Source organism: Palaemon carinicauda, chromosome 40, assembly GCF_036898095.1.
Source record: "Palaemon carinicauda isolate YSFRI2023 chromosome 40, ASM3689809v2, whole genome shotgun sequence".
NCBI classification, from domain to species: Eukaryota; Metazoa; Arthropoda; class Malacostraca; order Decapoda; family Palaemonidae; genus Palaemon; species Palaemon carinicauda.
In genome coordinates, this window is record NC_090764.1 from 50,285,435 (window position 1) to 50,312,409 (window position 26,975).

At 38.8% G+C, this 26,975-nt stretch overlaps 1 protein-coding gene across 1 annotated transcript in view; it reads right to left on the reverse strand.

Moving 5' to 3' along the window:
* The window catches only part of NitFhit (NFT-1 protein), a 170,758-nt gene that overhangs the window by 68,414 nt on the left and 75,369 nt on the right, over positions 1-26,975 (reverse strand). The window contains exons 5-8 of the mRNA XM_068363713.1: positions 21,047-21,123; positions 15,596-15,768; positions 15,301-15,437; positions 12,984-13,159 (exon numbers count right to left, since the gene is read on the reverse strand). Of these exons, the coding sequence (XP_068219814.1) occupies positions 12,984-13,159; positions 15,301-15,437; positions 15,596-15,768; positions 21,047-21,123 (563 nt within the window). The remainder of the gene's footprint in view (positions 1-12,983; positions 13,160-15,300; positions 15,438-15,595; positions 15,769-21,046; positions 21,124-26,975) is intronic.

The window sequence follows — 26,975 nt, forward strand, 5'->3', positions numbered from 1 at the left end:
ACTATTAAAAGCACGAAGACAGCCCCAGTCTCACTCAGCACTTTGGAGCATGTCAGCAGTAGGTTCAATATATCCTGACTGTCAAGGACCTTCATACAGTATTTCATTTGGTAAGATCTTGCCACCTTGAATGTGCAAGAGAGGTGGGAAACTGAGGATAAGGTCCTTTCTTTTTTCATTTGAATTTACTAGTTTATTTTTTTATTATATTTATTAATAGCAAACCTATAACTCTGTATCTGAATCTCTATACCTTAGGTATCAATTAGATAATTAGTGTCAAATTGATGTCAGATACTGGAGCTGTTGCCATATGAAATTCATATTGCCCAGTCATACAGGGTTAACAATGTTTATGTTAAGAGCAAAATAAAACCTCTAGGTTGTATGGCTTAATAGATGTGTGTTCTGGCATTTCAATGACAGTTACATAGCCTCTTACTTACTCCCTAAAGATCGCAAAACGTAAATTCTTTGTGAAACCAGTCATTTATTGAGTCATATCTTAAAAATATGTGAAGGCTTAAAGGTCGCTGAGCATTTGCTAAATTCAATCTTTATAGTACTGATATCCATAGCTATTTTTCTAAAACCACCGATGGGAATGTTTTTTGTTCTTGTGAGCACTCATTTTCACAAGGGAGGTTTTAGACCCAGGCATATTTTTGTATGCACTACAGAGCTAGAAGGTGATTGTCTTCTTGGTTGTCTTTTGAGAAGTTCCATACAAGGAAAATCTATCAGAGTACTCTGAACAGTCTTTGGGTTTTTAAATTACTGTATAAACACAAATTTCTAACAGGTCTTAACAGATGTGTATTCTTGGTCATATCTTTCATCTAACAGAATATATACTCACAGGGAAACAAAATAAGCACTGACAGGGGGCTGATAACATCTCAATATTTCTATGAGTGATTTTAATTCAATATGGTGTGTATCTCACACACTTGTTGCAAAGACAAACCCTGACATTATAACCATAAGGTATGTTGGACTCCTTAAAACCTGATGAAAGATGCTAATGTCCTACAGGTCTTCCTGTGAACTCTAGAAAAAACTTAATATTTACACTAAAATAATGATTCTAATGCTTACCTGAAATTCATGTGCTATTCATTCTAAGTATGAAACGATCAACAACAACAAAAATGAAATAAAGATAAAAAAATAAAACTTCGTAAAGATGTATGTAATACACTTTGTTCTCACAGGAAAGATGCAGCATAGAATGGAATGATTTTGAACACAATGCCTTCCCCCACCCACTGCTATTTTAGCTTCTCAATCTTCTTAGGTTTAGGGTGTGAAGAGGTGGATGGAAACATACATATATTTCAAGTAAGTATTGAAATAATTCATTTTTATCGAAATAATTCATTTTCGTTTAAAAATTAAGTTAATTTCAAAAAATGCTGAAATTCCTGTGCTGAATACACATAGCCCTGGTATAGATGACAAGTGATTGTCAGTCTAGCAAAAGCAGGATAAACATGTCAAAGTTCTATAATGTACTCGGGGGATACACACATCTTTAACTGCCCAACTGAAATTCATATACAATTTTGATTTCAAACTAACAAAGATAACAAATCTAAATTTATAAAAATTAATTTTATGACTAATTTTCAGCAGCAACTTGAAAAAAATAGTTATCTAACTTTTCATCCTTTAAAATCTACTTAAAAATACTGCTGAAAATTATTTCTCCAAAAGTCGATTTACCTAAAAAATTCCCCTTCGGAGCCCATTTATTAAAATAAAATATAACCTCTGAAATGTTATTTTCATTAGTAAAATAAATTTTTGAATATACTTACCCGATGATCATGTAGCTGTCAACTCCGTTGCCCGACAGAAATCTACGGTCGGGATACGCCAGCGATCGCTATCCAGGTGGGGGTGTACACAACAGCGCCATCTGTGAGTAGGTACTCAAGTACTTCTTGTCAACAAGAACTCAATTTTCTCCTCGGTCCACTGGTTCTCTATGGGGAGGAAGGGTGGGTCCTTTAATTCATGATCATCGGGTAAGTATATTCAAAAATTTATTTTACTAATGAAAATAACATTTTTCAATATTAATCTTACCCGATGATCATGTAGCTGATTCACACCCAGGGTGGTGGGTGGAGACCAGCATACATGTTAACAAAGAAGCTAAGTATCCCGTATTTCATTTTATCAGTTATTCAAAATAACAAACATAAAATAAATAAGTACCTGGTAAGGAAGTCGACTTGAACCATTACTCTGCCTTTTTTAAGTACGTCTTCCTTACTGAGCCTAGCGGTCCTCTTAGGATGCTGAACGACTCTTAGGTGCTGAAGTATAAAGGGCTGCAACCCATACTGAAGGACCTCATCACAACCTCTAACCTAGGCGCTTCTCAAGAAAGAATTGACCACCCGCCAAATCAACCAGGATGCGAAGGCTTCTTAGCCGACCGTACAACCCAAAGAACAACAATAAAAAGTATTCAAGAGAAAGGTTAAAAAGGTTATGGGATTATGGGAATGTAGTGGCTGAGCCCTCACCTACTACTGCACTCGCTGCTACGAATGGTCCCAGGGTGTAGCAGTTCTCGTAAAGAGACTGGACATCTTTGAGATAGAATGATGCGAACACTGACTTGCTTCTCCAATAGGTTGCATCCATAACACTCTGCAGAGAACAGTTCTGTTTGAAGGCCACTGAAGTAGCCACAGCTCTCACTTCATGTGTCCTTACCTTCAGCAAAGCAAGGTCTTCTTCCTTCAGATGAGAATGTGCTTCTCTAATCAGAAGCCTGATGTAGTAAGAAACTGCGTTCTTAGACATTGGTAGAGAAGGCTTCTTGATAGCACACCATAAGGCTTCTGATTGTCCTCGTAATGGCTTTGACCTTCTTAGATAGTACCTAAGAGCTCTAACTGGGCAAAGTACTCTCTCCAGTTCGTTCCCCACCAAGTTGGACAGGCTTGGGATCTCGAACGATTTAGGCCAAGGACGGGAAGGAAGCTCGTTTTTAGCCAAAAAACCGAGCTGCAAGGAACATGTAGCCGTTTCAGATGTGAAACCTATGTTCCTGCTGAAGGCGTGGATCTCACTTACTCTTTTAGCTGTTGCTAAGCACACCAGGAAAAGAGTTTTTAATGTGAGGTCCTTAAAAGAGGCTGATTGGAGCGGTTCAAATCTTGATGACATCAGGAACCTTAGGACCACGTCTAGATTCCAGCCTGGAGTGGACAACCGACGTTCCTTTGAGGTCTCAAAAGACCTAAGGAGGTCCTGTAGATCTTTGTTGGTGGAAAGATCCAAGCCTCTGTGGCGGAAAACCGCTGCCAACATACTTCTGTAACCCTTGATCGTAGGAGCTGATAGGGATCTTACGTTCCTTAGATGTAACAGGAAGTCAGCAATCTGGGTTACAGTGGTACTGGTTGAGGAAACTGCATTGGCCTTGCACCAGCTTCGGAAGACTTCCCATTTGGACTGATAGACTCTGAGAGTGGATGTCCTCCTTGCTCTGGCAATCGCTCTGGCTGCCTCCTTCGAAAAGCCTCTAGCTCTTGAGAGTCTTTCGATAGTCTGAAGGCAGTCAGACGAAGAGCGTGGAGGTTTGGATGTACCTTCTTTACGTGAGGTTGACGCAGAAGGTCCACTCTTAGAGGAAGAGTCCTGGGAACGTCGACCAGCCATTGCAGTACCTCGGTGAACCATTCTCTCGCGGGCCAGAGGGGAGCAACCAACGTCAGCCGTGTCCCTTTGTGAGAGGCGAACTTCTGAAGTACCTTGTTGACAATCTTGAACGGCGGGAATGCATACAGGTCGAGATGGGACCAATCCAGCAGAAAGGCATCCACGTGAACTGCTGCTGGGTCTGGAATCGGAGAACAATACAACGGGAGCCTCTTGGTCATCGAGGTAGCGAATAGATCTATGGTTGGCTGACCCCACAGGGCCCAAAGTCTGCAGCAAACATTCTTGTGAAGGGTCCACTCTGTGGGGATGACCTGACCCTTCCGGCTGAGGCGATCTGCCATGACATTCATATCGCCCTGAATGAACCTCGTTACCAGCGTGAGCTTTCGATCTTTTGACCAAATGAGGAGGTCCCTTGCGATCTCGAACAACTTCCTCGAATGCGTCCCTCCCTGCTTGGAGATGTAAGCCAAGGCTGTGGTGTTATCGGAGTTCACCTCCACCACCTTGTTTAGCTGGAGGGACTTGAAGTTTATCAAGGCCAGATGAACCGCCAACAACTCCTTGCAATTGATGTGAAGTGTCCTTTGCTCCTGATTCCATGTTCCCGAGCATTCCTGTCCGTCCAGTGTCGCACCCCAGCCCGTGTCCGATGCGTCCGAGAAGAGACGGTGGTCGGGGGTCTGAACAGCCAAAGGTAGACCTTCCTTGAGAAGAATGCTGTTCTTCCACCACGTTAGAGTAGACCTCATCTCTTCGGAAACAGGAACTGAGACCGTCTCTAGCGTCATGTCCTTTATCCAGTGAGCAGCTAGATGATACTGAAGGGGGCGGAGGTGGAGTCTCCCTAACTTGATGAACAGGGCCAGCGATGAAAGTGTCCCTGTTAGACTCATCCACTGCCTGACTGAGCATCGGTTCCTTCTCAGCATGCTCTGGATGCATTCTAGGGCTTGATTGATCCTTGGGGCCGACGGAAAAGCCCGAAAAGCTCGACTCTGAATCTCCATACCCAGGTAGACAATGGTCTGGGATGGGACGAGCTGGGACTTCTCTAAATTGACCAGGAGGCCCAGTTCCTTGGTCAGATCCATAGTCCATCTGAGATTCTCCAGACAGCGACGACTTGTGGGAGCTCTTAAAAGCCAGTCGTCTAAATAGAGGGAGGCTCTGATGTCTGCCAAGTGAAGGAATTTCGCAATATTCCTCATCAGTCTGGTAAACACAAGAGGTGCCGTGCTTAGGCCAAAGCACAGGGCTTGGAACTGGTACACAACCTTTCCAAAAACGAATCTTAGGAAAGGTTGGGAGTCTGGATGGATGGGGACGTGAAAGTATGCGTCTTTCAGGTCTAACGAGACCATCCAGTCCTCCTGCCTGACCGCTGCTAGGACCGACTTCGTCGTCTCCATCGTGAACGTCTGCTTGGTGACAAAAGCATTGAGAGCACTGACGTCCAGCACCGGTCTCCAACCTCCTGTCTTCTTGGCTACCAGGAAGAGACGGTTGTAAAAGCCCGGGGATTGATGATCCCGGACTATGACCACCGCTTCCTTTTGTAGCAAGAGCGACACCTCTTGTTGCAACGCTAGCCTCTTGTCCTTCTCCTTGTAGTTGGGAGAAAGGTTGATGGGAGATGTAGCTAGAGGGGGATTGAGGCAGAACGGAATTCTGTATCCCTCCCTTAGCCACTTCACAGACTGAACGTCTGCACCTCTGCTCTCCCAAGCTTGCCAGAAGGTCTTGAGTCTGGCTCCTACTGCTGTCTGGAGAGGAAGGGAGTCAAAACTTGCTTTTTGCGGACTTGGAACCCTTCTTGGACTTGCCACGGTGAGTGTCTGCACGGGAACCTCCTCTGCTGGAGGCTCTGCCACGAAAGGGCGGGATGAACCTAGAAGCAGGTGTGTCAACTGCTGCAGGGCGGAAGGGTCTAGGCACGGAAGGTAAGGTTTTAGCCTTACGTGCAGAAGATGCCATCAGATCATGCGTATCCTTCTGGATAAGTGAGGCAGCCATCCCCTTAATCAGCTCCTCCGGAAACAGAGACTTGGAGAGAGGAGCAAACAACAACTCCGACTTCTGGCAAGGAGTGATACCAGCTGATAAGAAGGAGCAAAGATGTTCTCTCTTCTTAAGGACTCCTGATACATACGAAGCCGCAAGTTCGCCAGACCCATCCCGAATTGCCTTGTCCATGCTAGACATGATCAGCATGGCCGAGTCCTTATCTGAAGGGGAAGTCTTCCTGCTTAAGGCTCCCAAACACCAATCGAGGAAGTTGAATATCTCGAAGGCACGAAAGACTCCCTTCAACAGATGATCTAAATCTGAAAAGGACCAGCAGATCTTCGAACGTCTCATAGCCAACCTGCGGGGAGAGTCAACCAGACTTGAGAAGTCGGCCTGGGCAGAGGCAGGAACCCCCAAGCCGGGTTCCTCTCCCGTGGCATACCAGACGCTCGACTTAGAAGCAAGCTTGGGAGGCGGAAAGACAAACGAAGTCCTTCCCAGTTGCTTCTTGGAATGCAACCAGTCCCCCATAACCCTCAAAGCTCTCCTAGATGATCTGGCGAGAACAAGCTTGGTGAAGGCAGGCGCAGCAGACTGCATGCCCAGAGCAAACTCGGAGGGAGGAGAACGAGGGGTTGCAGACACAAACTGCTCAGGATACAAGTCCCTGAACAAGGCAAGGACTTTGCGAAAGTCTAAGGAGGGAGGCGTAGACTTGTGTCCTTCAATATCAGAGTGAGGCTCATCCAGATGTGCAGCTTCATCATCCGATACACCATCATCCGAAAGCTGAGTTGTAAGTGGCAAAGGCAGAGCAGAAAGCTGAACGGCTGAATCCGGCAGAACGGGTGCATGCGTACCTGCGGATCCAACATCATGCCGCTTCTGGAGGGTCTGCGAGGTGGCAACAACAAAAGCAGAGGGCTGGTGTGTGGGAGGGGCTGCGGTGGGTTGAGGAGCATGCGGTATGGTATGCAGAGCATGCTGTAAGGTATGCGGCTCATGCTGCATGGTATGCGGAGCATGCTGTAAGGTCTGCAGAGCATGCTGCATGGGCTGAGGAGAATGCCGCATAGTGCTGGAACCCGGCAACTCCTGATGCGGCAGCTCACGCATGTTAGCAGATGGTGCAGCAAGAACATGCGTCTGGCAGGGAGGACTGCGCATAGGTGGAGGCGCTCTCACAGGTGGTGTGTGGGAGCAGGCAGCCGCAGTATCTGCTGAGCGCACAACCTCTGCGGGTTGTAGGTTAACAGGAGAGGTGTTAACCTTTTCGGCATGATACTCCTGCATGAATGCCGCAAGCTGAGACTGCATAGTCTGCAGCATGGACCACTTAGGGTCTACTGTGGTTGGAGCAACAACAGACGGAGCAGAAGCCTGTTGAGGGACCACTCTACCTCTCTTGGGAGGTGTGCAGTCATCAGATGACTGCGGCGAGTCCGAACTGACCCAGTGGCTACACCTGGGCCGTTGGACTCGCTCGGAAGGGACCTTACGTTTGAGAGGTCGTGAGACCTTGGTCCACCGTTTCCTCCTGGAAACTTCTTCCACAGACGAGGAATGTAAGGGCTCATTCGTCTGTATGTGGATGGGACGATCCTTAACAGATACGTCCGCAACCACTGAGGATACATCCGTGCGCCGATCAAGGCCTGCCGAACCCTTTGGTCCTTCGACATTGCTTCTCCCCTGGGCTTGGGAGCTTGCAAGAGGTCCCGGACTGGGAGGACGACTGGCACGCACAGATGTACCCTCATGCGCAACACTGACACTGACACTTTGCACATCACTAGCACTAACACTTCCCACTGCACTCTTCGCTTTCAGCTCTCTGACATCTGCCAAGAGCTGATTACGGTCACTAACTAATGACTCCACCTTATCACCGAGAGCCTGAATGGCACGCAACATATCAGCCATTACAGGCTGAGCACTCGTAGCAGGTTCGGGAGTCACCACCACAGGGGAAGGAAAAGGTTGAGGGGCATGGGGAGAGGAAAAATCCACAGAGCGAGAAGAACTCCTCCTATCTCTCTCCTTCTCTAACCTACGTGCATATCTAAGGAATTCGTTAAAATCGAATTCCGAAAGCCCAGCACATTCCCCACATCGATCTTCCAATTGACAGGATTTACCCCTACAATTGGAACATACGGTGTGAGGATCTATAGAGGCCTTCGGAAGACGCCTAGTACAAGTCCTAACACTACACTGCCTGTATTTAGGAACTTGGGACTGGTCAGACATCTTGAATTTAGTAGTAGTCAAGGGGGGATTCCAAAATTAAGCAAAGTTCGTTAACCAATAAACCAAATTAATTCCAAAAGCTTGCTAAGCTAAGGATAAAGCTTCCTGAATAGCGAAGGCTATAACTTTAGAGCAAATACATCACCAAATCGTGAACAAAGACTCCAAAATCAACAGCGTATCCAAGTAGGTCTTGCCGGCGGCACGACAGAGGAAAAATTGAGTTCTTGTTGACAAGAAGTACTTGAGTACCTACTCACAGATGGCGCTGTTGTGTACACCCCCACCTGGATAGCGATCGCTGGCGTATCCCGACCGTAGATTTCTGTCGGGCAACGGAGTTGACAGCTACATGATCATCGGGTAAGATTAATATTGAAAAATAAAGTTTAATAAACACTGAAGCATAGCATCCCTATGATGTGTTTAAAACTTTCTCCAAAGATATATTTATGGGAAAACTTAAATTAGAAGATAGAGTCCTAATATCATGAGCTTTCACGGTTAACCATAGCAGACAGATTTTATATTATTGTTTATGAGCATCCACAACAGTATTCTTCAAAAGAAATGACAGCATTTTTATAGTGACCTTGTAGGTTTACATATATCACATAGGAGATATGTAACCCTTCCTCTCATTTGTTCAGACATCTTCAGATAAAATGTAAAGCCTCTAATGGGACAAAGCAACTTCTCAAAACCTCTTTCAGAGTAGGAATGAATAAGATTGAGGTAACCCTTTTTACTTAGATATCATTCTTGGCTCTGAAGCTTGGAAAAAGTCCAATTAATACTGTACTTCCTTGTGGTAGAGATAGCTTACAGATCACTCTTTTGGCTGTAGATGGGTTAAAAGGAACTGGGTTCAATTGCTAAATACTTGAAGGGTTCTTAGTCCAATGTTCAAACTGAAGCCTTATTAATTACTCAGTATGCCATCCAAACTTCCTTGATTAGGACTAGAGTCAAGAGATTTTTCAATGATGACGGAACTAATAGTATCACCAATCACAATGTTGGTAACTAAATCTAGTCCAAAGGGGTACATCACTTAATTCAACATTGATCTATAACCTTTAAATGATAGAATAGTAAAATCTTTCTCATATCTACGAAGTCTAAAAAACTGAATAGCGCTGTTTAAGTTTGGTCTTAGTTGCTGATATTTTTCTAATTTTACAGAGTAAGCATGCCACTGATGCTGATATAACCTATATGTATAAAATCTTCTGGTAGATATAATGGACAATCTAGATAGTTTGGAAAAAACTACCTTTCATGATACAGTGAGGAGTTTTCATGCAGTTAGCTGCACAATAAAAGGGTTTTGGTGTACTTATTGATTTTATGGTTGTTTGAATATACCTATTCTGTTTCACAGCAGGATTGGACCCAGATCCGTGAACAACTTGCTCTGTGTAAAAAATCGGTTAATGAGAATTATCATTCCATTTTGTGAGTAACAAACCTTGATGACTAGACAAATCATGGAAAAAGGAGGAAAAGCATAAATTACTAATTTGACTAATTTTGTAGCATGGTATTCACTGACCAACCTTGAAGATATTGAACTGAAGAACAATAACATCCTTTTCATTCATTACTGATGAAAAACATGTCATATTATCAGTTTTTAAAAACTCTCAAAATGTCTGTAAAGAGCTATTATTATTATTATTATTATTATTATTATCATTATTATTATTATTATTATCATTATTACTAGCTAAGCTACAACCCTAGTTGGGAAAGCAGGATGCTATGGGGCCAGGGACTTCAACAGGGAAAAATAGACCAGTGAGGAAAAGATATAAGGAAATAAATGAACTACAAGAGAAGTAATAAACAATTAAAATAAAATACTTTGAGAACAGTAACAACATTAATATAACTCTTTTATATAGAAACTTTAAAAATTCCAAAAAAAAAAAAACAAAGACAAAAAGAAGTAAGATAGAATAGCGCACCCGAGTGTATCCTCAAGTAAGAGAACTCTAACCCAAGACAGTGGAAGACCATGGTGCAAAGGCTATGTCACTACCCAAAACTAGAGAACAATGGTTTGATTGTGGAGTGTCTTTCTCCTAGAAGAGCTGCTCACCATAGCTAAAGAGTCTCTTCTACCCTTACCAAGAGGAAAGTAGCCAATGAACAATTACAGTGCAGTAGTTAACCCCTTGAGCAAAGAAGAAATGTTTGGTAATCTCAGTGTTGTCAGATGCATGAAGACAGAAGAGAATGTGGAAAGAGTAGGCCAGACTATTGGTGTATGTGTAGGCAAAGGAAAAATGAGTCGTAACCAGAAAGAGAGATCCTACGTAGTACTGTCTGGCCAGTCAAAGGACCCAATAACTCTCTAGAGGTGGTATCTCAATGGGTAGTATCTGTGGGTACCAGTTGATCTTTCCTACTTTATCGGTTTGCTAAGACACAATGTTTTCAGGAACAAAACGAGGTACTGTAGTAGAATAATTGGCCTTGTTTTTCTCCAACGTAATAGTTCATGATCTTGTTCTCGTTTCTTGAAAAATGGCAAAGCTGTCATGTTGTCTGTATATACAGCAATCTCTTTTCCTTTCACTCTTTTCCTATTCTCTAACTAAACTAGTGCCTTAAACACAGCTGGTAACTCTAGGTAATCATATGTATTTGTGAGACACACCTTGAAGAAGCCATTGATGAGAATCCCATCAACAGAATAATTCCACCTGATTCTTGATGCACAGCATACAGTAATAACTTTTTAGATTTACTGACCTGTCCCAATACTGTCGAGACGAAATTGAAAAGGTCTCTTCTGAGTCAAGCATAAGAAATTATAGTCCCTAAAAGACTCATCCATTTATGAGAAGAAAGAATTTTTTTTCTTTTTGAACTCTTTGACTATAAGGAGAGCACAATGATTTCTTTTCTTTTACAAAGCCTGAAAAGGAACTGAGGTTATTGCCACTCACAAATAAAAAATCAACCAAGAGGAATCACATTCAATTTCTAAAAATTGATTAACATTTCCAGTTTTAAAAAAGTTAAACAAACAACACTTTGATCTAGAAGAAGGCCTTTCTTCACTGTTGCTGATGAGTAACCAATCTTCCAAATGAAAAATTTCCTTTACTTCTAACAGCTGCAACCATTTTACTACTGGGGGCATCAATTTTGTGAATACTTTAGAAGCAGTGCTCAAAATAGAAACGGGCCTCTGAATTAACAAATAAACCTTACCCTGTACTGTAACATGAAACTGAGGTACATTTGTAAATCTTGGTGGACTAGTGCATGAAAATAAGCATCTGAACAGCTACTAGATCTGTTAAAAGGGTCTTCATAGAGATCCTAATTAGAATACAGTATGTGAATTGAGTAAAAAAAACACATAGAACTGGTTACTATCCACCTTGAGCTTTGGTACCAGAAACACACAATTGTAAAATCCTGAAGGAACTATAATATCTTCTATAGCTTCCTTCAATAACAACACAAATATTTTCCCTACAAAATTTCTGTCTTCTCTTGAATGTGTGAAGGAAATTGTTTTGTTTCAAAGGAAAGTAAATTTACTATTATTATGGTAGGAAAGAAAGTACTAAGTCTTATTCATCTGTTCTAAGTAATAATTGTTTTATATCTACATTAAGTGAATTACGTAGGTTACTGTTAGGTTCTTATCTACGAAAAGTAAGTTCCTGCATTGATAAATGAAGTCGTTAGTAACGTTATGAATACAAGGGTAAGGGAGAAAAAAGTAAATTATCCTTATAGAAAAATAATTGAATTGCTACCTGTTATGCCTTCATTGGAGGTTCTCACTAAAACTATATCTTGAATGAGTGATTTCATAAAGTTAATAATTATTATTGTACTACTGTATTTAATGTATGTTGTTCATAACATAAGTGAAGAACTACTTGAGTGACTGACAATGATACATTGTTACATAGCAGGTAATGTGGTGTAGTAATAATTTTGGAAGAGTATGTGTTATCACTTACCTTGAATAATATTCTAATTATTTTCTTGGTATAAGATCAATAGTGACAGTTTGACATATGAGTAAATGCTTATTAAAAAGAATTCACCTTTTACTGCTTCATCCAAGTAATTTTGAATAAAGCAAAAGAGTTTCATTTTACTAAGGACATCAATTATACCAAGGATTTTTGTGAACATACCAGTACTTGATGGTAAACATCCTGCATTTGCCAAAAGAAAAATTCTAGCAATTAATCTTGTAAATACTAAGAAAAAGAGATATTACTCTCACCATCTATGGCACTTCATAGATTAGTCAGTCACTGAGATTGATTCAATTGATAAAGATTTAAATCTAGACAGCTGGGATTTACGTTGAAAAGGCAGAGTACAGTATTACATATAAGAAAAGTTATCTCCTGCTATAAAGTGCGTTGATTAATATTTGAAGCTAAAGAGAGTGAAGAGTTTTATCATCCCTTCCAGAATCCATACAGCAGAGAAATATACTCTACGGTAATTGTTAGGATATTGATTAAACTACATTTTTGTCATACATGATATATATTGCAGAAATAAGAGCTATGCTCTTTGGATAGCCAAAGCTGAGGTCATGGTACTTTCATTATACTTTGGCTAAGCAACAGATTTTCAAATTATTTACACTGGTCACTGTCCATGTAGCACTACCAAATAGTGTTCCTCCAAGATACAACCAATGCCAACTTATCTGTTTACTCATTGTACAATATTAAGTCATGAACAATTAACCTTTGGTAGGATACACAAAAATTCTCTCCTCTGAGGAAGCCTCAATAATCTTCTAGTTATGATATTGCTCATATCACAGATTTGTTGACTTCTAGTATTGAGGCTATAATTTATATGAACAGAGGAAAATTACAGTTAGATTGTTAACATATGGTATTGAGACTATAATTTGCAGAAACATAGGAAATTATAATTTGATTAAAGATGTACAGTATCCCCATAAAAACTTAAACACAATATTCTTCGGTTTCCTTTATGATCAAGTTCTCCAATAAAAAAAAAATGATGTAGCTTACCTCAATGGTTTGACCAGCTGCTGGACCATCTTGAAGAGCTATTTGTACATTCTCTGGTTCATATTCCTGAATAATTATTTCCAAAACTATTTGAGTCAATTGAACTATGTCACAAATTTCACTTGAGGTTAAATCAGTGAACCTTTTAGCAGACCTTTCAGGAGTTACAAGAACATCTGCATTCTAGTTAAGGTTTGATGCTAATAGTATTTTCTCTTATTCGTAAGTCTACAGAACAACTTAAATCTTTTTCTCAATACCTTATAAAATATCTATCAACATCAAACTAATCAAATATAAATTAAACAAAGAATAAAAAAATTTAAGGAATTTCAACTGTATTGCTATCATAACTATTGCTATTACATAGTGATGAATGTTAGGTGGAAGAACACAATAACATTAATTTACTGAAAAATTTTCAGCACAGTATTATAAAAAATAGGAGCATAGAAAAAACAAAAGGAATCACCTTCTTTACAAAATACTGGCACCACGGACAATTAATCTAATCCAAATGCTATAAGCTGTTCAGGCATGATCAATGAAATTACCGGCAGAAATAAAAATTGTTGAAAGATGTTACAAAAGAAAACCACTAGACAGTGGTCTTTTAATTAGGATCTTCCCAGGCTACACTATTCTTTATGTAGTATGCATTATTAGTTATGTAATTAATTCTAACAGCCTTTAATTTTATTGTGTGTAACAATATAAATTTGACATCTATAAGAGTTTACAAGTAACAATGACCAATGACATTATATTTGTATGTACAAAAAACCCACTTTATCTCAACACTTTGTAACAATATTATAAAGAAATTATAGAATACATTTATTTCTGCTATAATAGCATGAAATCTTCACACCAAGTATCAAAGAAATCACAAACAACTTTTGTACAAGATGACTGATGACTTCACTACTAAGGCACAACTGCTTTATATTTATCCATCAGCCATTGGGATTTTGACCCTCGTAGTATAGCTCAACACTTTACTGTATTAATTACGATGCCAGAGAAGCACTTAGGTAACACATCTTATCTAACTAGCAAGAGAGAAAGTTTGGAAGCTTTGATTAGGATAGGTAATTAAAGAATAGTGATAAGTGGGTCCACTGAGTAGTAGTTTAGAGTGTGAGATCATCTACAAATTATCTACCTTGTGGCTCAAATTTTGTCTGGCTGATCTGGATTGACCTTTATAACAAGACTGAATCTGTCATAGAGAAGTTCTTGACCAGCCGTCATAGCCTCTGTCATCCTTGTGGAACCCAAATCCTCAAACTATGAAAAGGGTTTAGGCCATCAAGATGCCTGGGCTGAAGGATATTCATAATAATAACTAAAGGTCTGTTCCACTAAATAACAAATCCATTTATAGTTATAATGACAATAATGAAATTACATAATAATGATAAAAGGCTTGGATTCTCATAGTTATGTTTTGTTAGTGAGCTTGGGGGGCTCCAACAGGGAAAATAGCCCAGTGAGGAAAGGAAACAAGGAAAAATTAAATATTTCAAGAACAGTAACCTTGAAATAAATATCTCTTAAATAAACTATAAAGAATTAACAAAATAAGAAGAGAAATGAGATAGAATAGTGTGCCCGAGATCCAGATCCCACATCCAGATCCTTTCCTAATAGTGTCATATACATATGAATAATACAACCTTTGAATAAGAAGGATTACAGATTAAAATTGACAAGAGTTGCAGATAATCCTAATTCAAAAAGGATCTTACACTATGCCTCAAGTGCACTGTATGAAGTGAACCAAAAGTACTACCCCACCCTACTCTAAAAAAAAAGAGAGAGAGAGAGAGAGAGAGAGAGAGAGAGAGAGAGAGAGAGAGAGAGAGAGAGAGTTTTAAATTCTTGATAGGACAAGTAAATAGGACAATATTAAAAGTTTACTTTTCTTAGAAGAGCTGCCAAAAAAAACAAAAAAACAAAAACACGTACAGTTACAGAATGATAAATATTAGAATGCTAAGCTTCTCTTTAAAACAGTATTCCTACATGTGAAAAATCAAGAATTAAGAACTCTAAAAACTTTGAGACGTTTGTAAATTCTTGATAAGACAACTAAATTGGACCATGTTAAAAAGTTTAGCTTCCTTAGAAGAGCTGCCAAAAAGAGAAAAAAAAAACAAGAAAATACTTCAGTTACAAAATGATAAAATAATAAAATGCCAAGTTTCTCTATAGAATAATATTCCTACATGTGAAAAATCAAGAAATAAGAACTCTAAGAACTTTTGTTCAAGAAAAAAATACAATGTTATCAGTAGCATATTCTAAAGGATACGTCCTGGAGTGACTGGTTTTTTATTCACAAATGCCTGTGAATGTAATGACTTCAGAAAAATGCATGACCCTGGAACAGACACATTTCCAAACTGGTAGCTGACATATGAGGATGGCATTGGCAGGACATCACAAATTCTGAAAAGAATTCCCAAGTAATATGCATTTGGTATCATCCATTACAATAGATATACTCTATATCTACTTGCACTATTTATTTCTCAATGTCATAAAATATTCTATTTCATAAGTACACAGGTATATGGCATTCAATGAACTTACTAATGATCTCTTACCTTAAACTACCAGGCTGAGGTAATTCGAACAGATGGTATAAATCAGAACGTCGATGTTTAACAACAGGCATTTCCTTTCTAATTTTCTCAACATAACCTAAATCAATATCAGCAACAGCAATACCTGTTCCTTCCGAAATTTCACTTAATACTTTACCCCATGGATCTACAATCTGTTGACAGACATAGTTTACTTGTAATTTAGGATATCAGAGAAACATCTTTCATAGAAATGTGATAAATTTCAGTTATTAAGATTGATGCCATACAGAGCGAGAGCTTCTAGAAAATGTACAGTACATAATATTTTGTAAAACACAATAATTATTACTGAACAGTTTAGCCAGATCAATGAGTTGACATTCTTAATGCAGGCAGTACTATTGTGAGCTTCCCAAGGAACACCATGGCAATATGTATACAGTACTTACATCTAATTGTTTAACAATTTTATCTATACTTGTTTATAAAAAATCTCTAACTAAATTTATTATATATCATTGGAATCACTTTTAAAAGCTTATCTAGAATACATCATTGAATACAGTATACTGTTATTTTTTCATGATGAAATTTTTATAAAATGCTGCAAACTGAAACAATCAAATAAAAATTAACATGCTATATTTTACTATATAATTGCTTTGTCCAATGCTTTTTTTTAATTCTTAACTCTTTTCAAACTTAAAATAAAACAAAATATAGCTTTAAATGTTTGGCATAATATAAGCAGATTTAGAGAAATAGCGTGAGAAACTTAGGTGATATTCACATGAACATAAATAATGACTCAGTGCAGATATCTAGTAAAGTTCGAGATCTAGATGTATTTCTTGACTGTAACCTGTCCCTAAATGCCCAAATAAATAATGTAATAAAATCTTCTGGTTATCATATAAGAAACATTGCGTTTATAAAAAAGTACCTGGACGAAAATTCTGTAACGAAACTTGTGATAAACTGTGTTATTACCAGGATTGACTACTGTAACTCTATCTATTATAATTTACCAAAAGTGCAACTTAAGAAATCACAAAACATAATAAACAGAGGAGCAAGACTGATGAAAGATGTCCCACCTAGAGAAAGGATCACCCCTATACTAATCAATTTACAATGGCTACCAATTAAAGCGAGAATTTAATTTAAAATATGTACAATAACCCACCAAGTTATCAGAACTGGGCATCCAAAATATTTAAGAGAATTTCTACATATTGTGCAGCCAACAAATCGTGTCGACACGAGAATAGTTACAGATAGCTTCAAACTATTGGAACCTAGATATATGTCTACTGTAGGCTCCAGAGCCTTTAAATATGCGGCCCCGAGACTATCTAATAAGCTCCCACGAAACATTCGAATGATTAAAGACATTAAGGCTTTCAAGAGGAAACTGAAGACTTTCGTATTTCATGAGTCTTTTGACAGTGACGATTTAACAGTAAATGAACAATACGCGAGATGAAACGTTAAATACTCTGAACGAAGAAGGTAAAACGACAGTGGAGGTCCTGTAGAGAGTGGGGTTCCCCTGCTGTATGGGACTGGAAAAGCAGCCATCAAAGTAAAGTAAAATAAGTAAAGTATGCATAATAAAGCAATTCTGAGTTAAATGTATACTTGTTTGGTAAATACAACACATTCACTATCACTGTCATATTCTCCTCACTTATCATTACTTTTCTCTTATAATGGTGGACTTATACTGTAGATTTGTCTTATCAGGCATAAGGTTTCAGTAGCTATAAGGGCTTTGCTTCTCCTGGCCTCTACTCACTACAAATTGTCAACTAACAGTGCTATTTTCCTTGTAGGAGGAATTAAAAAGTAAGATCCATGAACCTATGTCTACTTCTGCTACAGATTTGTGTTATTTTGCATGCAATTACCAATTTGATGGATAATTTCAAGCCATAATAAGCAAGGTTGATCAGAGTACAGTACTGTATATAAATATGCAGAATATGAGTACTACTCATTTTTTACTATCCTTGATGGGTGTATTAATTTTGCTAGGTCTCACTCATACACCAGCCACCTCTGCCTTATAAAATACATGGACCACAATTGCTGAGAGTGGAGTGCTTGACTCAACTGGGGCATTTTCATTACTGTATCTTTTTATTAATTCTGTACTGCTATCATCTTTACAGGAAGCGCTTACCATGCCATACCTCCATAACACTCCGCATAGACTGACAACAGTACACATCTTCAGTGCATTTTTCCAGAAAAGAATTACTGTAGTTGGATAAGGAAATCAGGGATCTCATCTGTCCACCATCATTAGATTTGATAATAAGGGGTTTTGGGAGTGGAGTCATAGTAGACCAAGCACCATTCCAATTTATAGATTTAGGATTGGCAGACAATTTAGCCCTTGAAGAGGAGGTGGCCTTACTTTGGAGGTCTTCAGAGGAGGCTTCAGTCTTCCCTAAGATAATCTTTGGGGTACTACCCTAGAGTTTGGTCAGCTTGCTAGGTGAACTCTAAACCAGGTTTCCACTAGGCAGATTACCAGTCCGCCTGAATTCGGGCATCTTATTTCCCCTGTGGACACTTTGGTTATCACGAAGATAACTGAGGCATTGATCCACTCCCTCTATGGTGATCTTGCTCAAAGTTCTACCATTTCTGAGAGTTTTTGCTCTCTGTCTGCTCCCTTTCCATCCCAGCCTGTGAAATCAGGAAAATGATCTCAGTCTTCCAGGTTCAGTGACAAGGGAGGGGGGAAGAGCTGGCACAGGCGGTTTCTTCCATGGATATGTTGAGGATGGGGACATAGTGGAAAACCCTTGAAGATTCTGCAATGGGTGTAACTTCTGGCATGAGTTGAATATTACTTTTATTGTGTTAATCTTCCATTCAATGATATAAGTTTGAAAACTTTGCAGTATTCTCAAAATCACAGTGGAAGATAAAAGACCCATACCTTAGAACATGCCTCACGTTAATCCTAAAAGAGGTTATTTGGATGCCATACAAGTCTGCCCTAAACAGTTTGGCAGAGACAGTCTAAGAGGCAGGGGTTTTCTTTTAGACCACAGCTTACATAATGCTTGAATGGTCAGAATGACAGTACTAGCTCAAAAAAAGGCCTTCTTGACCAAGATGGCATCAAAATCAATGAGAGAGCTTACTAAAAGGAGACTTTACCCTGCCCAAAGAATTTAATCCCTTTTTTAGATGTAACCAAAAGAGTTCAAAGGATTAAAAAACTTAGATATTTTCTAGAAGTCTTTCTCCCTAAGAAATGGGATGCTCAAGAAAGTACCAAATAATTGGGTGAAGTCTCTCCTTTCATTCTAGACCATCATAAGACAACATAATTTAATGCCCAACAGACCTTGTTTATTCTGGTGTCTGCTATGTCCTCTGTGGAAGTGGGAGCTGCAGTGGGATCCCAGTTGACCTTCTCAGCAATAGCAAAGTTTCTTTGTAAATCTACTTATGTGGCTTCATTTAACTTTGTCAAAATTAATTTAAGGTGAGGCACCACATCCTGGCTATACAAATCTACACTGACAGAACCTGTCAATGTATTTTGGTCAGCTCAAAACCAGGTTTCCACTAGGCAGGTTACTGGTCCGCCTAAATTCGGGTATCCTACATACCTTGCGGACACTTTGGTTATCACAAAGATAATTAAGGCATCGATCCACTCCCTCTATGGTGATCTTCCTCAAAGTTCTACCATTCCTGGGAGTTTCTGCTCCCTTTCCAACCCAGACAGTGGATTCAGGAAAAAACTCCAGTGGAGGAATTTGCTCCTGATCTCAGTCTTCCAGGTTCAGTGAAAGGGGGGTGGGAAGAGTTGGCGGAGGTGGTTTCTTCAATGGATATGTTGAGGAGGGGGACAGTGGGAAACCCATGAAGATCCTACAATGGCTGTAATTTCTGGCATGTGTTGACTGAGTTTATGACAAATTTATATAATTCATCCATTTCTATTAAAAAGTTATTACAGAGGCAAGAGTCAGTGATCCTACAGGTTTTCACAGAGATTGGCAGTTTATCATAATTATTCCTGACCATCTAATCCTATTTTTAGCCAAAAACAAAACATTCATAGGCAGGATCCTCTTTATATTACAGCTTTACGATTGGGAGATGGTAATCTCTCTCAAGTGCCTACCTAGCAATTATATCAGCAGAGATCTATGTTTATAGAAGGTAGTCTATTTCAAAATACCAAGCCTAACAAGTCCCTTTCAACACGCACTATCCATATTCTAATGACCTTCCTTAATAGGAAAAGTGATCCACTGTCCATCCCTAAAGCCCAGTGTAAGAGAAAAAATTGCTTCCTCATTCTTAGCTAATATGCAATTTCTAGAAATACAGAGATTTATGGGTCGGTCTGGGCATAGGGTGTTTATGAGACATGAACTGAAACAAATCCAAACAGTTTAACATGCATGTGTGGTATTCAGTTCATTTGTGACATCTATGAGGGTAAACAGGATGGAGGAAGGGCCACATCATCGAAGACCTTCAACAGAAACATAATGATAGGCATCCAGCTTTTCTCCAGAGTTTTCCCTTATGAGGTGAGTGTCAGACTTATTCAATTTTCTTCACACCTAAACACACATGATTAAGTTGTTTGCTTGGTTGTAGATGCTTGACCTTGATGGTACAGGAGTGTACTCAGTTATTGTTCTTGTATTATTTCTAGGTGACCCCATAGCACATCAACCAAAAAAAGGTGGGTTTGACAAAGGAAAAACCTAATTTTGGGAAGGTACTGTGTGGTCTCAAAGACCCTCCCTCCTCCTTAGCCTCACGTAGAGAAGGGGTCATTTGATTCTCATTTTGAGTATGGAAGATGGTTGCTGGGTACAAGTTAGTACACAGGTAGTATTATCTCCTGAAGTAGGAAGTAGCGCGAGTTCTCAGTAATGACGTCTCATCGACTGACAGACGATTTCAATATTTAAGATGCTGTGCCGACTTCAATTGTGCTTGAACTCAAGGGTCCCCTTATACACACTGAGTTTGTGCTTTGCATATTGAAGCAATGCCCCTAGAACAAGGGAGAAAATGTGTTTTTGGTATCTTTTACCAAATTGGATTCCCTGTTCCAGCACTTTACATGAATGTCCTTTGAGAAACCACAGCACCTCCCAAAAGAATAGGTTTTCCTTTGCCAAGACCAACTAAGAACATTTATCAGCTGAACCAGCTTTCTAACTTAATAGGTTAAAAATTGGGCCTTATGGCATTGTACCATCAAGTATTCAGAGATGGAACTATGAGGTTGCTAAATCTCTCATTCAGATCAAAGTAATATGTACAACAGAGAAACATAATTTTTATCAAAATTTTTGTGAATACTAATTATCTTTCATTGAAAAACATTACTTGATTTCAAATTCCTGTTTTACACTTACTTGTAAAATATAATAATTGTTCCTGTATAAAATGAATTATAAATATGCTAGTTACCAAAGAATGGCCATATGATGATCTCTTTTCGTTATGCTGTCCAGTCTGCGCAGCTGCAATCACATAACACTGAGACTCTGTAGGAACAGGAGTTTTCACTAAAAATTGTATTCACAGTTTTATAATTAAATTTTATATTAGGTTCATATTATTGAGCAAAACTATTAATAAATATCTGACATTCAGCAAAGATCACCCGTATAACTCAAGTGACGAACATATCAATGAAAAAAAAATTCTGTATAGGTATAAAAATCTTTTATAAAATTCATAATTTCAATTCTTACCTAACAGTCATAATAATCATATCTACAAACAGAGATTCTAGAACTTAAAATTAAAACATTTCTAAACCATTATATCTTTCCCTCTAGAGACTATCAAGTGCAGTTTCATGAGTCAGACCATGGAGTTGAAACTATGCTTGATGGTTCAGGACCCAACCTAATTCAGTATTCTTGTATTATCAAAGTTGTTAAAAGACCAGCAACCCAATACTAATATACAGTACCATTAGAAGAGCAGAGGAATAGGGACATTTCTGCCTCACAGGTAAATACAGCAGTGCCTTGGTTTATGAGTTTACTTTGTTCTGGGAGATTTCCCGCAAACTAAAATGCATATTAACTTAAAAAGAAATAATTCCCGATAAGAAATAAAGGAGATTCACCCAATGCATTTCACACCCCTATAAATACATACATACTGTACACTCATTTCTAAAGGTTTGTAATGGAAATTGTAGATGAATTTGTAACCCATAATGAAAAAAATTGTGATTCACAATAAAATAATAAAATTTAACAAATTAACTTGCAAAGGAGGAAGAGGGTTTTACTGTTTGGAGGGAGAATCTCTGGCAAAAAAACTTTATTGGGAGTTCTCTTTTGAATAAAGTTCACTATCATTTACTGAATCGCTTAATTTATACTTTCTGGACACTTAGTCATAATTTTTTACACTCTTGCATTCAATTTTGACAAGGAATCTATCTAGAGATGAATGTTTATTTCCTTTTCTTTAAAATGGCATGCAAATGAGACATAACATTGTCAGTAAATAGACAGGCTGCTTAACTTGCCGAAGCCTTAACTGGACGTACTATATTTCTATAAAATACTATAGGGTTTCTCACATTCCTAACATCTTCCTAATATAATCTGTAAGGTTTTTGCTTTTGGCAAGCTTAAGTTTAATAATGAAACAGACAGCCGGAAGACTTCTAACCATCTTATAACTTTATTCCATTAACCAATGTTTTGGGAATCCATTCCCATAAAATGCACCTCACATTTAGTCCGACTTCCCAACGACACTGTCTTTACCGTAATGAATATAATTTGTGACCCTTGGCGAGCCACACAGTGAAGTGTCTGAAAAATATATATTGCGCATTTGTGACTTATTACTTAGCCACTGTGTATTCCTTTAATTGTAATATTATGAACTTTCTAAATGGATTTCCTAATTATATGTTTTTATCTTGCTATAATGTAATGCAAGTTTCAGTAGTAATCAGAGTAATTAATTGTTTGCAGTAGGAATTAATTTAAGTATTAAAATTTGAGTATAACAATCATACTGAATTTAATGTAATATAGGTTGTTTCAACCTTATCTAAAGTCACAACATCAAAGATGACGTCAGGGTTATTTTGCTTTGTATCATATAATCTGGATGTGTCATTTTGCAAGAACTACCACTTAAGGAAAGAGATTGTTAAAATTTTGATATTCAGAATCACCAATAGTTTAGTGGAAATGAAACGGAGAGGTAAAGTTCACAGTTATTAACTCATGAGAATATTACTACTATACATCCTGCGTGTCCTAGGTGACAAAAAGGACAGCTGCTGCCTTGCAGTCTTACTTTTTAGAAAAAGGCTAGGCCCACTGCCAATAACTATTATTATTATTATTATTATTAATTGCTAAGCAACAACCCTAGTTGGAAAAGCAGAATGCTATAAGCCCAGGAGACCCAACAGGGGAAATAACCCAGTGATGAAAGGAAACAAGAAAAAATAAAATACAGTATTCTAAGAACAGTGACATTAAAATAAATATTTCCTATATAAACTATAAAAAACTTTAACAAAACAGGAAGAGAAATTAGATAGAATAGTGTGTGCGAGTGTACCCTCAAGCAAGAGACCTCTAACCCAAGACAGTGTAAAACCATGGTACAGAGGCTATGGCACTACCCAAGACTAGAGAACAATGGTTTGATTTTGGAGTGTCCTCATAGAAGAGCTGTTTAACATAGCTAAAAAGTCTCTTCTACCTTTACCAAGAGGAAAGTAGCCACTGGACATTACAGTGCCGTAGTTAACCCCTTGGGTGAAGAAGAATTGTTTGGTAATCTCAGTGTTGTCAGGTGTATGAGGACTGAGGAGAATCTGTAAAGAATAGGCCAGACTATTCAGTGTAAGTGCAGGCAAAGGGAAAGTAAACCGTTACCAGAGAGAAGAATACAATGAAGTACTGTCTGGTCAGTCAAAGGACCCCATAATTCTTTAGCGGTAGTATCTCAACAGGTGGCTGATGCCCTGGCCAACCTACTACCTACTGGAAACTGCTCCCTTGCAGTTGGACTATTAAGTCAAAGGTTAGGCCCACCGCTATCAACTGTCGTTGATGACTGCAAAAGCATGCAATCATAAGAATCCATTCCAAATTATAAACCCTACCTGATGTGATAACGACCCCTTAATGTAGGGATGACTGTGAGAGAGAAGACTATTTCAGTCACTAGAGAGTTTTTCAATAATGACAATAGAAAATCTTTTCACTAATTTCACAAGTAACTGCCTTGCATAAGATAAAAACACTTGATAAAATGAAGATTATTTTCTCTGAACAGTAGAATGATGAACTATAAACGTAAAAATAATTTCCAAGAACTGCATGGTAAGTCACTTTTCTCTTTAATTGTTTGAAGTAATTGATACAGTCAATGAGAATATCTCTATTTAGTAACAGGTTAAGCTACATAATTTGAACTTGCAAAATTCTGGTAATCTTAATTACTATTTATTTTTTATTACCCAGAGTAACTAATAGTAGAGTATTTGATACTTCTGTTCTTATAACTAAATACTGAAGATTATTATAATGCACTTTTTTAATTTGGAATAGTACTTATGTATCAACTTGATTCTGTATATATATGAAGAGTACATTCTTTTTTTTTTTTTTTTTTACTATTACTGTATATTCAAGGGGGTATTAGTTTGTTGAGTGTAGTTGGAAAACTGTATGGTAGAGTACTGATTAATAGGATTAAGGATAAAACAGAGAATGCAATCTTAGAAGTACAGGGTGGTTTTAGAAGAGGTAGGGGTTGTATGAATCAGATTTTTACAGTTAGGCAGATATGCGAGAAATATTTAGCAAAAGGTAAGGATGTGTATATTGCGTTTATGGATCTGGAGAAAGCGTATGATAGCGTTGATAGGGCAGCAATGTGGAATGTGATGAGGTTATATGGAGTTGGTGGAAGGTTGTTGCAAGCAGTGAAAAGTTTCTACAAAGGTAGTAAGGCATGTGTTAGGATAGGAAATGAAGTGAGCGATTGGTTTCCGGTGAGAGTGGGACCGAGACAGGGATGTGTGATGTCACCGTGGTTGTTTAACTTGTATGTTGATGGAGTGGCGAGAGAGGTGAATGCTCGAGTGCTTGGACGAGGATTGAAACTGGTAGACGAGAATGACCATGAATGGGAGGTAAATCAGTTGTTGTTTGCGGATGATACTGTACTGGTTGCAAACGCGGAACAGAAGCTTGGCCGAATAGTGACAGAATTTGGAAGGGTGTGTGAGAGAAGGAAGTTGAGAGTTAATGTGGGTAAGAGTAAGGTTATGAGATGTACGAGAAGGGAAGGTGGTGCAAGGTTGGATGTCATGTTGAATGGAGAGTTACTTGAGGAGGTGGATCAGTTTAAGTACTTGGGGTCTGTTGTTACAGCAAATGGTGGAGTGGAAGTGGAAGCAGATGTACGTCAGAGAGTGAATGAAGGATGCAAAGTGTTGGGGGCAGTTAAGGAAGTAGTAAAAAAAAAAAAAGTTGGGCATGAATGTAAAGAGAGCTCTGTATGAGAAAGTGATTGTACCAACTGTGATGTATGGATTGAAGTTGTGGGGAATGAAAGTGACGGAGAGACAGAAATTTAATGTGTTTGAGATGAAGTGTCTAAGGAGTATGGCTGGTGTATCTCGAGTAGATAGGATTAGGAACGAAGTAGTAAAGGTGAGAACGGGTGTAAGAAATGAGTTAGCAGCTAGAGTGGATATGAATGTGTTGATGTGGTTTGGCCATGTTGAGAGAATGGAAAATAGCTGTCTGCTAAAGAAGGTGATGAATGCAAGAGTTGATGGGAGAAGTACAAGAGGAAGGACAAGGTTTGGGTGGATGGATGGAGTGAAGGAAGCTCTGGGTGATAGGAGGATAGATGTGAGAGAGGCAAGAGAGTGTGCTAGAAATAGGAATGAATGGCGAGCGATTGTGACCCAGTTCCGGTAGGCCCTGCTGCTTCCTCCGGTGCCTTGAATGACCGCGGAGGTAGCAGAAGTAGGGGATTCCGCATTATGAAGCTTCATCTGTGGTGGATAATGTGGGAGGGTGGTCTGTGGCACCCTAGCAGTACCAGCCGAACTCGGTTGAGTCCCTTGTCAGGCTGGGAGGAACATAGAGAGGAGACGTCCCCTTTTTTGTTTCATTTGTTTGATGTCGGCTACCCCCCAAAATTGGGGGAAGTGCCTTGGTATATGTATGTATGTATATATAATCATTGCCATATTTAGTGATCTTACGAATGCATCTTCAGACCCTTGTAGCTGAGTGTGGTGTACAGTATTAGTGTTGTTTCACATAATTTTGTATGGGGGTATCTCTGAGTCCTTGCATCTATTTTTTCATATATCCCAATTTAAACCTCCTTATTGTGAAATTCATTGAAATGTAAAGCATTTTTTTTAGCATCAAATGCAAATATCCAGGGAGCTAGAGCTAGATATGGATTTACAGAAGGAATCTAGAAAAGAGTTTGTCACTCACCAACCACTACCCAGCAAAAAAAAAGATGTCAGAATTAAGCATCAGGATGCTCTTCTCTCAAAAGCTGATAATCATGAGAAACGAGAACAGTTGTGTTATAACATTAATATAGGAAGAGCCTTGACAAGCTTCTTGGCGAATGCAAGGTGGGAGAAACCCTTAAGCCCTAAGCCATGAGAGCTCTTATCACTGCTTTGCAGAAGCTGCACAGGATTTCCAAGCTGAAAGCCACAGAGTACAGTACTTGAACAGTCTCAAGGATGAGGTATTTGAGGATGAGCTGATAGAGGTTGAAGCACTGGAAATGTGCACTGGCAAAATCCCAAGTTAGATGGAAGAGACATCAAATACATCACCTTAGACAGAAGAGGTACCGTATTCTCCTATTCGTCTGTCAACATTTTATGAGTACTGCAGGTAATTATTCTCCCTTTCAAGAGAGTAGTGGATATGTGGTCAGGATGTTAGCTGTTTTAACAGGTCGCCATCCTTGAATAAGAAAAATATCCACAAGTGGAAAAAAATGGGTTGGATTATAAAATTTGGTCCATGGGCCAGGCACTATAAAAAACTGGAGTTTTTATGATAAAACAAAGTTTTATGAATATTTACCTGGCAGTTATATATATATAGCTGATATCTCTAACTTTCGGCAGAATTTTTCAAAACGAGGCAACCGCCTTGTGGTGGTTTGGAGGTAGGTGGTTACACCCGTCACAGGGTGGTACGAGGAATCATTCTCGTGTTCTATACCTCAGTTCATCTATGCCCGACCTGTCTCCTGAGGGGAGGTAGGTGGGCCTTCGAATATATATATAACTGCCAGGTAAGTATTCATAAAACTTTGTTTTATCATAAAAACTCCATTTTTATGA